General features: G+C 34.4%; 1 protein-coding gene across 4 annotated transcripts in view; it reads right to left on the bottom strand.

Moving 5' to 3' along the window:
* The window catches only part of CCDC178 (coiled-coil domain containing 178), a 294,180-nt gene that overhangs the window by 252,393 nt on the left and 27,316 nt on the right, over positions 1–14,471 (bottom strand). For all 4 annotated transcript variants that reach the window (XR_003902446.1, XM_029921892.1, XM_029921893.1 and 1 more), the window contains exon 2: positions 1,401–1,490. Coding sequence is in view for 3 of the 4 variants with exons in the window: in XM_029921892.1 (XP_029777752.1) it covers positions 1,401–1,416 (16 nt within the window). In the remaining variant the exon portion in view is untranslated. The remainder of the gene's footprint in view (positions 1–1,400; positions 1,491–14,471) is intronic.

Here is a 14,471-nt window from a genome sequence, read left to right as displayed (position 1 = left end):
GCTAGAAAAAGAATCCATTCTCTTCAGAGAAAATAATAGAATTGAGAGTCTTCACAATGTGCTACACAAATGTCCAGTATTAAACCATACAAAAAAAACCAAGAAAATATGTTTTAAAAGTCTAGAAAAAAAGTCAGTAGAAACTGAACCCAAGATAGCCCAAAAGTTGTACACAGCAAAAATTTTAAAGTAACTATTATAAATATGTTCAAAAAGGTAACGAAAAAATATGTTTAAAGTCATTAATGGAAAATCTGGTCTTTATAATTAAATGCATAATTAGTATCAATATAGAATTAAAAAACATGGAAATTCTATAACTGAAAAGTATGAAAATTTAAGCTAAAAAATATATTGGTTGGACTTGGCAACAAATTGGATTTGGTAAGGACTCAGTGAATATGTAGATTAATTAATAGAAATTATCTAATATAAAGAACAGAAAGAAAAGTGAAAAGAACAGAACTGTGGGACAAAAATCAAATAATCTAACATGTCAGGTTGCAGAAACTTTAATTACCTTGTGCCACTTCTACTACTACTGTATATAGACATTCTTTTCTGTTGTGTTGTACTAATTGCTTTACAATTATATTTTATCTGGCCTGCAAGATTATACATTTCATATACGGATATTTTCTGAAATACCTCTATATCCCAATAGTGTATGTTTATTTCAATGTCTTGAATTGATTATTTCATAAAAGAATCATCTGGTATTTTAAAAAGTTTGTCCCAAACTATAACAATAAACCTTACGTCTGGAGATTAAAATTCTATTCAACATTTCTTCTAGAGAGAAATAGATAATCAGAATGTCACCTTATCTCCATTTTATCTTGTCAAACTGAAACTCTCCAGAGTAGTTTACCAAAGTCAAGATTAAAATTTTTTTTATTAATATAGAGTTGTCCTCCAGAATAATCTGAAAAGAAACAAGTATGAATCCCTATACATGACAGGTATGCATTTTGTCATCTCTTTCTACCTCTTTCCACATATAATATCAGAAACACCAAGAGCTAATACTTTGTGGACCTTTAATTCTGGATTCCACACCTCAAAACATGGGTCCTGCTTCTTTTCCTTTTAAGAAACATCTCCTCAATGAGTTGCAAAGGTTCTGGCACCTGCTAATCTTGGCATAAGCAATAAAGATAATGTTTATTTAAAAAATTCAACCTTCCTGAAATTAGAAAAAATATTATAACCAATTGTAATTAACAAAATATTACTTACAAATAGGTACTAATATTGTATTCTTAATATTATATGTCATTATTATGCTATATATTATTGATATTTGATTACTTCTTAATAAAAATATAATATGGACATCAAAAACTAATGAGAAAATATAGCTTATAGAGATGCTTATAGAACTTACTTTCTGTCCTTACCTTCAGTATTTGTCATTTTATTCTCCTGAAAAATCTCAATGGCTTCCTGAGGGGGACCAAATAGAACCAAATCTTGTGATGTGGCATCATCTTTGGAAAAAAAAAATTCAGTGGGCAATTAATATAAATTTTTTTAAATAAGGAAAATAATACGTAAAACTATGCTGTAAAAGTGTCATCCTTGCAGAAGCAACTATAATTCAAATATTAACCAAAGCCCACAGTAGAATATATCTGGATGTTTTCTCTAGTACTTGCAGCGGGTTAACTCTCACACAGAGGTATTCAAAATAGCATTCAGCTATTAAAAACAAACACTGAGACTGTCCAGAGTGTCATCAGCAGAACAATGAAGTAGGAGACCCCAGCCTCCACGGTACAACAAAGTTCAACAGATGGTTATGAATAAACAAAAATAGTACTGGGAGAGCTCAAGAATCCATTCAACAGGAGCACCTGGGTGGCTCACCCGTTAAGCGTTCAACTTCAGCTCAGGTCATGATCTCACGGTTTGTGGGTTCGAGCCCCGCATCGGGTTCTGTGCTGACAGCTTAGAGCCTGGAGTCTGCTTCGGATTCTGTGTCTCCCTCTCTCCCTGCCCCTCCCCCAGTTGTGCTCTGTCTCTCTCTGTCTCAAAAATAAGTAAACTATATAAAAAAAAATTTTTTTAAGAATCCATTCAACAAACTTTGGCAACACAGTAGAACAAAAAAAGCCTGTGAATAATCTCACAAAAAGGGAAGGGAGATAGCTTCGTTTTGACTGCATCATCCCATCCACCAGGCCAACATTGCTTGGGACCAAGAGGAAATGTTCCAGGTTGAAACAGTTCTCCTCACTGGAAAAGGGAGAACTGGATAGGAGACCAGCTCCCCTACTCTTCTGGGGCAATGCAAAAAAGGGCTGCTTTGGTTTCACCCCACTCAGAGACTGGCAAAACCAAGACTTATGGAGAGGGTACCAAATAAGGAAAAGGGCAGCAGCTACCAATACCAGTGTCAATATACAGAAAAAGGGATCCCAATTCCCAGTAGCCTGCAAAGGACCCCAGCAGGTTTGCTGCTGGGAGCCCCACCAGCCTTGCTGGATGACAGGGTCACAGTAAGGAAGTGGTAGACGTAGCACAGCTCCTGCCACAGATGATGGAAGCTGGCATCTCCTTCTGTTAACTCATTGCTCATGTAAAATTAAGCCTGTTGCTATCGATTAGACCTCACAATGTTCCAAATCAGACCAATATTCCCCAGAAGCCTCATGGGAGGAAGCATATTCCCACCTCTATGAAGAGGAAGTTAAACAAAGCACTGCAGATGTTTGTCGAAAGGCTCTTCTATTGAGCTTCACAAACTTAAGACATGAAAATGAAGGGGGTTAAAAGATAATGTTTACCCTAGCCCGGAGATAGAAAGCCTAACTTAGGAAATAGAGACAAACAAGAGCCAAGAACAAGTTACTGCACATACATATGCTAATTTGGTACCCAACGTGAGGATGGGTAAGAGTAGTTACAACTTAAACTCATATGCAAAGGCCAGCTTATCTAGGGCGCCTATGGCGCTTACACCTTCAACATCAAAGAACAAGGCTGACAAAAGGTTTACTTACTAACCATCACGAATGTATTATTCCTTTTGTGAGCCAAATAGAATGCCTCCTAGCCCTGTCTATGACTGAATTTTAGCACCATTGTTATAAAATGTGTTTGCTATCTGCTTCTCACTGAAAACATCCTGCTATCTTCTGAGTTGTAAGATTTACTACCAGTTCAAATAAATGTGCATATTATCCTCTTTTCACTGAGAATATCCTGTTATCCTATGATGTGTAAGTTACCTCATTGTAATTAGAATAATTCTGAAGAAATGCCTCTGTAAAACCTGTTTCTGCACCCTTTTCAAAGCACCTTAATCACTGAGAATTATTTGTAAAAATTCCACCTTTTGATATCATAAGTCTATAAATCAAGGCCCAAGACTTGGCGAGACAGGAGATGGGAGATACAGGAGATACAAGAGATAGAATAAGAGGATGTCAGGCTGGACCAATTAAGAAACTGCGTGAGTGTCTCTTCATTGTTCTCCTCTGCCGCTACCCCTTCAGGGAGCCCTGGACAAGCCAGAGCGGGCCTCCGGCAGTTTGCCAGAAAAGTTGTCCTAAAGGGAAAGAGAGGGTAAAAGTGTTTCCCAAACATAAGGTGAGGAAGTTCACCACCACCAGATCTGATTTACAAGGTATTCTGAAAGGAGCTCTTCAAGCTAAAATGAAAAGACCTTAATTAGTAACATGCAAATATTTGAGAAGATAAAATGCACTGGTAAAAATAATTATAGAGTCAAATTCAGGATCCTCCAATATTATAGTACAGTGGTATACTAATCTCTTAATCTAGTATAAAGATTAAAGAATTAAAATATCTATGGCTGCAATACCTTCCTAATGGATACACAAAATAAAGAAATGTAAATTGTGACATCAGCAACATAAAAAGAAAGCAATAAAAGGGGAGAGTTTTTGTATGTGAAGTTGTTAATCAGCTTAAAATATACTACTATAGCAGGGTCCCTGGATGGCTCAGTCAGTTAAATGTTGAGCTCTTGTTTTCTGCTCAGATCATGATTTCATGGTTTGGTGAGTTTGAGTCCCATCCATATCAGGCTCAGTGCTGGCAATGCAGCGCCTGCTTGGGATTCTCTGTGTCACTCTCTTTGGTCCTCCCCCATTCTCATAGCTATCTCTGTTTCTCTCTCAAAATAAATAAATTAACTTAAAAAAATTTTTTTTAATTGGTGGCTCAGTCGTTAAGTGTCCAACTTTGGCTCAGGTCATGATCTCATGGTCCATGAGTTCGAAACCCGTGTCGGGCTCTGTGCTGGCAGCTCAGAGCCTGGAGCCTGCCTCAGGTTCTGTCTCACCTTCTCTCTCTCTCTCTTGCTACTCCTCCCCCACTCATGATCTGTATCTCTCAAAAATGAATAAATGTAAAAAAAATTGTAATGAAAAAATATATATTACTATAACTCTATAATGTTTTATGTAAGCCTTAAGGTAACCACACAGTGAAAACTGTAGCAAATACATAAGAGAAAAAGAAAGGAATCAGAGTATACCTCTAGGGAAAATCATCAATTCATAAAGGAAAACAACAAGAGAAGAAGAAATGAACAGAAGAAGTATAAAACAGGCAGCAATAAATCAATTTAGGAAACTCAGTGACTCCATCAAACATAGTAATACCTGTATTATGGGTATCCCAGAAAAAGGAAAAAAGCGGGGCAGAAAATTTATTTGAGGAAATAATAGCTGAAAACTTCCCTAATCTGGGAAAGGAGACAGATAACCAGATCCAGGAGGCACAGAGAACTCCCATCAAAGTCAACTAAAGCAAAGTCAACAAAATGTAACTAATCATGCAAAAGATAATGATTCAGAAAAAATCTTAAGAACAGCAAAACAAAAGAAGTCATTAACTTACAAGAGAAAACCCCTAAGGCTAGCAGAAGATCTTTAAATACAAAGCTGCAAGCCAGAAGGGAGTGGCATGATGTATTCAGCATGCTGCATGGGAAAAATATGCAGCCAAGAATACTCTATCCAGCAAGACTGTCACTCAGAATACAAGGAGAGGTAAAGAGCTTCCCAAACAAATGAACAAACAAACTAACTAACTAAACAAATTCATGGCCACTAAACCAGCCCTGCAAAATATATTAAAGGAGACTCTTAGTGGAAAGACTAAAAGTGACAATATATAAAAGGAAACCAAAAGCAGGAATAATGAATATTTCTGTTAAGAAATCAATCAGAGAACTCACTACACAGAAAAAGGGTATAAAATACGATACCACATACCTAAAATGTGGGGAGGAGAAGAAAAAAAAAGAATGGGTTCAAACTGAAAATACCATCACCTTAATATAAACTGCTATATGCAAAAAAGTTTATATATAAACCTAGCAGCATCTGGGTAGCTCAGTAGGTTGAGCATTCAACTCTTGATTTCAGCTTTGGTCAGGATCCTGGGGTAATGGGAATAAGCCTTGCACCAGGCTCTATGCTCACAGCACATGGAGCCTGGTTGGGTTTCCCTCTCCCTCCCTCTCTGTCCCCTCCCTGCTCAATCTCTCTCAAAATAAATAAACTTAGAAAAAAAGAGAAAAGGATATTTACAAATCTAATGGTAACCATATATTAAAAACCACTAATAAACAGTCAAAAAGTAAAGAGAAAGAAAACCAAATATATCACTAAAGAAAATCAGCAAAACATGAAAGAAAGACAAGAAAGGGACAGAGAAAATCTTAAAAGAAAAAAAGTGGTAAAATGGCAATAAATACATATCTATCGATAATTACTTTGAATGTAAATGGAATAAATGCTCTAATCAAAAAACATAGGGTGAATGGAAAAAAAAATAAGACCCATTCATTATCTACCTATAAGAGATTCAATTTAGACCTAAAGATATATGCAGATTGAAACTAAGAGGATGGAGAAACATCTATCATTCAAATGGGTGTCAAAAATTCAATTAGACTGAAATAATACCATGCATCTTTTCTGACCGCAATGGTATGAAACTAAAAGTTACCCACAAGAAAAAAACCTGGAAACACCATAAATACATGGAGTTTAAATAACATGCTACTGAACAATGAATATGTCAACCAGAAAATAAAAGAAGAAATTAAAAATTACATGGAAACAAATGAAAATGACAGTCCACAACCTTTGAGCTGCAGCAAAAGCAGTTCTAAGAGGAAAATTTATAGCAGTATAGGTCTATCTCAAGTAGCAAGAAAATATATATAATAAACAACCTATATTTACACCTAAAGAGGATAGAAAAAGAATAACAAGCAAAACCTAAAACCAGAAAATAGAAGGAAATCATGAAGATTAGAAAGGAAATAAATGATACAGAATTTAAAAAAACAACGAAACCAAGAGCTGATTCCTTAGAAAAATTAATAAAATTTATAAACCTCTAGCCAGACTTATCAAAAAGAAATTAAATAAATAAAATCACAAATTAAAGAGAAGAAATAACTAACACCACAAATATCTTAAAAATTGTAAGAAAATATTATGAAAATCTGTATACCAACAAATTAAACAATCTAAAATAGACAAATTCCTAAAAATAAACTACCAAAAGTGAAACAGGAAGAAATAGAAAATTTGAAGACTCATTACCAGCAAAGAAATAGAATCATTATCAAAAAACTCCCAACAACATCAAGAACCAGACAGCATCAGGCAAATTCTACCAAACACTTAAAGAAGAGTTAATACTTATTCTTAAACTATTCCAAATAACAGAAAAGGAAAGAATACTTCTAAATTCATTCTATGAGGCCAGTATTTTCCTATAATGAAAACAGATAAAGAAGAGAACCACTAAAAAAGAGAACACAGGCTAATATCTCTGATGAACAAAGATGCAAAAATCATCAGTATTAATTAGCACATCAAATCCAACAATATATTTTTTTAAAAACATTCACCACAATCAAGTGGGATTTATTCCTGCATTATAAGAGTGGTTCAATATTCTCAGATCAATCAACCATGATATATCACATCAATAAGAAAAAGGATAAAAACCATATGATCATTTCAATAGATGCAGAAAAAGCATTTGACAAAGTACAGCATCCATTCATGATAAAAGCTATCAATAAAGTAGGTTTAGAGAAAACATACTTCAACATAACTAAAGGCCATATATGAAAAATCCACAGTAAACACCATCCTCAGTGGGGAAAATCTGAGAACTTTCCCCCTAAGGTCAGGAGTAAAACAAAGATATCTACTCTCACCACTTTTATTCCACCCAGTACTGGAAGTCCTATTCAATAAAGCCGATAAAATAAAGTCACAGGAAAAATCAAAATGGATGTACAAAGTCAATGTACAGAAATCTGTTGCATTTCTATACATCAATAATGAAGCAACAGAAAGAGAATAATTAAGAAAACAATTCCATTTACAATTGCACCAAAAACACAGGCAGTGATTTCTTTGACATCCACTGTATCAACATTTTTCTACATATTTCTCCTAAAGCAAGGGAAATAAATGCAAAAACAAACTATTGGGACTACACTGAAATAAAAACCTTTTGCACAGCAAAGGAAACAATCAACAAAACTAAAAGGCAGCCTACAGAATGGGAGAAGATGTTTGCAAATGACATTTATGAGAAAGGGTTAGCATCCAAAATATATAAAGATCTAATACAACTCAACACCCAAAAAAATAATCCAGTCAAAATACAGAGAGAAGACATTAATAGACATTTCTCCAAAGGAGATACAGATGGCTAACAGATACATGAAAAGAGACTCATCATCAGGGAAATGCAAATCAAAACTACAATGAGATACCACCTCACATCTGTCAGAATGGCTAAAATCAAAATCACAAGAAACAACAGAGGTTGGCGAGGATGTGGAGAAAAACAAACACTGATCCACTGTGGTCGGGGGGGAGGTGGCGCGGAATGTAGCCACTGTGGAAAACGGTATGTAAGAGCCTTAACTACCCAACAGTCCAGCAACTGCACCACTGGGAATTTACCCAAACAATACATAAACGCTGAATTCAAGGGATACACACATCCCTATGTTACAGCAGCATTATTTACAGTGCCAAGATATGGAAATAGTCCAAGTGTCCACGGATTGTGAATGGATAAAGAAGAAGTGATATATAGGAATGCTATTCAGCCATAAAGAAGAATGAACTCTTGCCATTTGCAATGACATGGATGGAGCTAAAAAGTATAATACCAAGAGAAGTCAGAAAAAGGCAAAGACAAATAATATACAATTTCTCTCATATGTGGACTTTTAGAAACAAAACAAACAAAAGGAAAAAGTGTGTGTGTGAGAAGGAGAGAGAGAGAGAGAGAGAGACGAGAGAAATCAAGAAACACATTCTTAATTATAAAGAACAAACTGATTACCAGAGAAGATGGGGGATGGGAGGTTGGGTTAGATAGGGGTTGGAGATTAAGGAGTGCACTTGTCATGGTGAGCACAGTTAATACACAGAATTATTGATCACTATATTGTGTACCTGAAACTAATATAAAACTGTAAATAAAATAAAAATAAAGTTATGCTTAAAATAAATAAAAATAAATCAAACAAGATTTAGCACTTTAAGAATAATACATCAGTGGTGTTGGGAACATTAGATATTCACACTCAAAGGAATGAAACTAGACCCATATCTTACACCATTCACAAAAATTAACTTGGAATGGATTAAACACTTAAATGTAACATCTGAAGCCACTAACCTATTAAATGAAAATACAGGAAAAAAATTCCTTGACATAAGGATTATTTCAATATAATACCAATAATTAAAAACAAAACCAACTAAAACTAAAATCAATTAAGAGGCATTACACCAGGTTAAAAAGCTTCTGAATAGCAGAAGAAACAACCAACATAATGAAAAGGCAACCTATGGAATGGCGGAAAATATCTGTAAACTATCTATCAGGTACGTCATTAATATCCAAAATATATAAGGAACTCATACAACTCAGTAGCATAAAAACAAATAATCCAATTCTAAAATGGCAAAGGCCCTGAGTAGACATTTTTCCAAAGAAGACATACAAATGGACACAGACATGACAAGGTATTTAACAGCACTGATCATCAGGGACATACAAATCAAAGCCACCATGAGATATCACCTCATACCTGTTACAACAGCTATTACCAAAAGACAAGAGGTATCAAATGTAAAGATATGGGAAATCCTCATGTGCTGCTGGGCTAAATATAAATTTTTATAGCCATTACAAAAAACAATACCAAGGTTCCTCAAAAAATGAAAAACAGAACTTCCAAGTGATGTAGCAATCCCATTTCTGGGTATATATCTAAAGGAAATGAAATCACTACCTCAAAGAAATTTCAGCACCCTTGTGTTCGCTGCCGCATTATCAACTTAAGTGTCCATATTCAGATACATGTGCAGACACACACACACACACACACACACACACACACGCAAGTAAACACAATGGGATTCTGTTCCACCATAAAAAAAAAAAAAAATCCTGTCATTTGAAACTATATGAATGGACCTCAAGGGCATTATGCTGAGTGAAATAAGAGAGAAAGAAAAAAATCGTATGATCTCACTTATATTCAGTACCTAAAAAGCCAAACTCATAGAAGCAGAGGAAGGAACAGTGGTCAAGGGCTAGAAAGTGGGGGAATGAAACATTGAGTCAAAGGGAACAAACTTTCAGTCATAAGAAAAATTGGTTTTGGAGATAAAATATACAGCATGGTGATTTTAGTTAACTAAGTTGCAATGAAAGATTCTAAATGTTCTTGCCATAACAACAAAGGATGCGTATAATAATCTTACTGTAGTAAATACCTCACAATGTATACATGTACCAAACCATCACATTGTAAATATAACACTTATACAATGCTATATGTCATTTCTATCTCAGTACAGCTGGAAATAAAGAAAAGCAAACAGTAAACAGATATATATCGTTATGTGATGATATAGAAAGTAGTTCAAGGCACACTGTTCAGTGAAGAATTACAAGACAAAAATTTGGATGTAAGTTTCTTCATCGCTCTGGTTTTCTAAAGAGATGTACAGGCTGACAGATATTTGTAGATTCAACATAAAATATATACGTCAAGAAACAATTAGAGTGGTTAACTTTGGAGAGAAGGAATGTAGAGACAAAGGAGAAATTTTGTATTTTACTTTACAAACTCTGAAGTGTTAAAAATTCTCAAAGATAAGAGTATATTATTTGACAGTTTTTATAAAGTTAAAATTGTCTACTCTGTAATGCAGCAACACCAGTGCTAAACTTTAACCCATGATAAATGAAAGTATAGGTCCACAAAAGGATTATCCAAGGATATGTGTGATAGCTTTACTCCTAAAAGCAGAAATTGGAAACAACCTAAGTGTCCATCACTAGAAAATTAAATTTCAAAAAATACAGTGTAGTATAATGTTAAGCAGTAAAAAAAAAAAAATATGAACTTCTAACACATGGAATAACACTTGTGAATCTCAAAAATACATTGACAAAAAATACTCAAAGACAACAAAACGGGTATTTTATAAATCCATTATTATGAGGTTCAAACAAAAAACAAAACTATTGTGATAGATATCAAAACAGTGGTTGACTATGGTGGGTGAGAAACTTCCTTTTTTACTCAAAAATGGGCAGTGGTTCTACATTTGTCAAAATATGTTAAATTCTAAATTTAAAGCTTGAGCATTTCATTATATGTAAATAATGAAATAAGAAAAATAATGTCTACTTTAGTGGCATTTAAATATTTTGATGGATCGGGGTGCCTGGGTGGCTGAGTTGGTTAAACATCTGACTTCGGCTCAGGTCACGATCCCACAGTTCATGGGTTCAAGCCCCAAGTCTGGGTCTGTGGTAACAGCTCAGAGCCTAGAGCCTGCTTCCTATTCTGTGTCTCCCTCTCTGCCCCTCGCTATCCCCTCTCTCTTTCTGAAAAATAAATAAACATTAAAATAAATTAGAAAACATATTTTGATATATTTACAGATGTAAATAAATATAAGATTTAAATACTTGTATTATCTTATGCTAACATTTAATAACTATTACAAATAGGATACTTATATTCCCAAACCCCATTATAGAATGAGACATAAAAGTAAATTCATACCAAAAATATGCAAAACATAAAATAAATGAAGGTTGAAAAAGTAAAAAGATGATGGAAGATACTGCTAGTCAAATAACTATAATAATATATATGAATGATATAAATTTATCCAAAAAGAGTAACCAAATAAAAATTATACAAAAAAGCTATCAATAAAATATATACCTATTTTTTCTGAGAAAGTTTTTGTGATCGTATTAAAAAGGAATGTTTCTGCGTAGTACCACATATGATGACTTTAAGACAAAAATTAACTAGAGATAAAGGACACTTTATGATGGGAAAAGGGTCAATCCTTTAGGAAACTGTAACAATTATAAACACATACAAACTTAAAAGAGCCTCAAACCGAAGTAAAAGCAGACATAATTGAAGGAAAAAATAGATAATTAACAACAGTAGTGGAAGTTTTTAACTGCACAGTTTAAATAATGGATGGGGCTGCCTGGATAGCTCAGTTGGTTGAGCGACTGACTCTAGATTTTGGCTCAGGTCATGATCCCACAGTCATGGCACTGAGCCCCCGTGTTAGTTAGGTTCTGCTCTGAGCATGGAGCCTGCTTAAGATTCTCTGTTTCTGTCTCTGTCTCTGTCTCTCTCCCCAACTGTCCCTCTCTCCTCTCATGCTCTTTCTCTCTCTAAAATAATATAATAATAATAATGGATGAAACATCTAGACAGAAGGAAGACAAGTAAACAGTAGCTTTGAAAACACCATAAGCCACTTAGACCTAAGAAACAACTAATAGAATATTCCACTAAGAGAAGAAAACATATTTTTCTCAAGTGCATATGCAATGTTCTCCATAATATAGCACATATTATGCCATAAATAGGTTTCAGTACATTTAAATAAGTGTTGAAACCACACAGAGAAACTTCTTTGATTATAATGGTAAAAACAGAAATCAGTGATCAAAGGAAATTTGGGAAATTTTCAAATACGTGAACTTTAAACACAATCCTAAATAACTAATAGGTAAAAAAAAAAAAAAAAAAACACAAGGAAAACCAGAAAATACTTTGAGACGAATAGAAACAAAACGACAACACAAGTAAACATATATGAAGTTTAGTGAAATCAATGATCAGAGGGAAGTACATAGCTGTGTATGCCTATGTGAAGAGAAGATGAACTTGAATCAATAGCCTTATATCTTGTCCTCCTAGGAAGACCAAACTGAATCCAAGGAGAAGGGGAAAAAATATTAGGAGATAAATCCTCACAAAATATGAACAAACTAAATCCAATAGTATATAAAAACGATTATACACCACGTCCAAGTGAGATTTGTCCCAAAAATGTTTCAATACATGAAAATCAATGAATGTAATATGCCATATAAACAGAATAAAGGAAAGAAACCGCACAAGCATTTCAATAGTTGCAGAAAAAGTATCTGGAAAATTTAATCTCATTTATGGTAAAAACACAGAAACAAAATAGGAATAGAGAGAAACTTCTTCAACAGAATAAAAAAAAATGTTTGTGAAAAATTCCCCTAAGGTAAGGAAAAAGACAAGCATATCCACACTTTGCCGTTTCCATTCAAAATTGTTCTGGAGATTCTAGCCACAGTAGTTGGGGGAGGGGAGGAGGGCTGTGGGGAGGAAGGAAGGAAGGAAGGAAGGAAGGAAGGAAGGAAGGAAGGAAGGAAGAAAGGGAATAAAATATTTGCGAATAAAATTAACAGAAGTGCAAGACTCCTTCACTAAAATCTACAAAACATTGCTGAAAAAAATTTAACACCTAAGTAAATACAAAGATATCCTGTATTAGTATTCTGGAAAACATGATCTCATTAAGATGCCAAAACACTTAAAACTGATCCACAGATTCTATGCAATTCCTATCAAAATCCAATGGTCTTTTTTCCCCCTCAGAAAATATCAAACTGATCCTAAAAATTCACATGGAAATGCCATGTACTCAGATCAGCCAAAATAATCTTAAAAAAGAAGGACAGTGCTGGAGAAATCACACTTCTAGTTTAAAAATTACTACAAAACTATAATACACAGGGTGGTAATGGCATAAGAATGGACATGTAGATCAGTGGAGTAGAACTGAGATTCCTGAAATAAACCCATATTTACGATCTGCTGATCTTTACAAGGCTGCCAAGACAATTCTATCATTCTATTATATAAAAATTAACTCAAAAATCATCATAGACTTAAATGCAAAAGCTAATACTATATAAAACTCTTGGAAGAAAACAAAGGTGTAAATATTTGTGACCTTGGATTAGGCAATATAGTTTCTTTGATATGACATCAAAGGAACAAGCAATTTTAAATATTACATCAATTGGCTTCATCTAATAAAATTTTATTTTGCTACAAAAGACTGTCAAGAGTATGAAAATAGAACCCCTGCCATGGGCAAAAACATTTGCAAATCATATATTTGTTAAAGATCTAGTTTCGAAAATACATAAAGAATTCTTACAACTAAAGGATAAAAAAAGACAACTCAATTTAAAAATGGCAAGAGATTAAACAGATACTTCTTCAAAGATAAACAGCCAGTAAGCACATTTAAAGATCATCGCATGATTAGTCAGTCATCAGAGAAAGCCAAATCAATGCCACAATGAGGGGTGCCTGGGTGGCTCTGTTCCACAAGCCTCTGACTCGACTCAGGTCATGACCTCAGGATTCCTGGATTGAATCTGGTTCTGTACTGACAGCTCAGAGCCTGGAACCTGCTTCTGATTCTGTTTCCCTCTCTCTCTGCCCCTCCCCGGGCTCATTCCCTGTCAATCTCTGTCTCTCAAAAATGAACAAACCTTAAAAAAAAAAAAAAAAAAGTAAAAAGAAAAAAACAAACCGCTTGTCAATAAAATGTCAATTCACACCCAGTAAAGATGGCTATAATAGCTAAAAAGCAAACAAAAATCCAAAAAGCATAAGCAGAATATAACAAGCCATGACAAGGGAATGGAAAAACTGGAATCCTCATATACTGCTGCTTAGAATGTAAAAATTTGCAGCTGCTATGGAATAAACATTGGCAATTATTCAGAAACTCAAACACATAAGTTATCAAATGACCCAGCAGTTCCAGACTTAAGTGTATACCCAGCAGAAATAAAAACATATGCCCCCATAAAAACTTGGACTCAAATATTCATAAAAACATGATTCATAATAGCCCCAAAGTGGAAACAATCCAAATATCCATCTACTGATGAACGTAGAGACAATATGCGGAATATTCATACAATTATTAACAGTATTCAGCCATAAAACGGACCCTTGACAAAATTCTAGTTTAAAAGAAGGCAGATATACAAAGCCCACTACTTTACAAATTCATATGAAATGTCCAGAATGGTGTCCCATCCGGCCT

Source organism: Suricata suricatta, chromosome 14, assembly GCF_006229205.1.
Source record: "Suricata suricatta isolate VVHF042 chromosome 14, meerkat_22Aug2017_6uvM2_HiC, whole genome shotgun sequence".
NCBI classification, from domain to species: domain Eukaryota; kingdom Metazoa; phylum Chordata; class Mammalia; order Carnivora; family Herpestidae; genus Suricata; species Suricata suricatta.
Note: the sequence above shows the minus strand (reverse complement) of the source record. Positions and strands in the feature narration are given on the sequence as shown.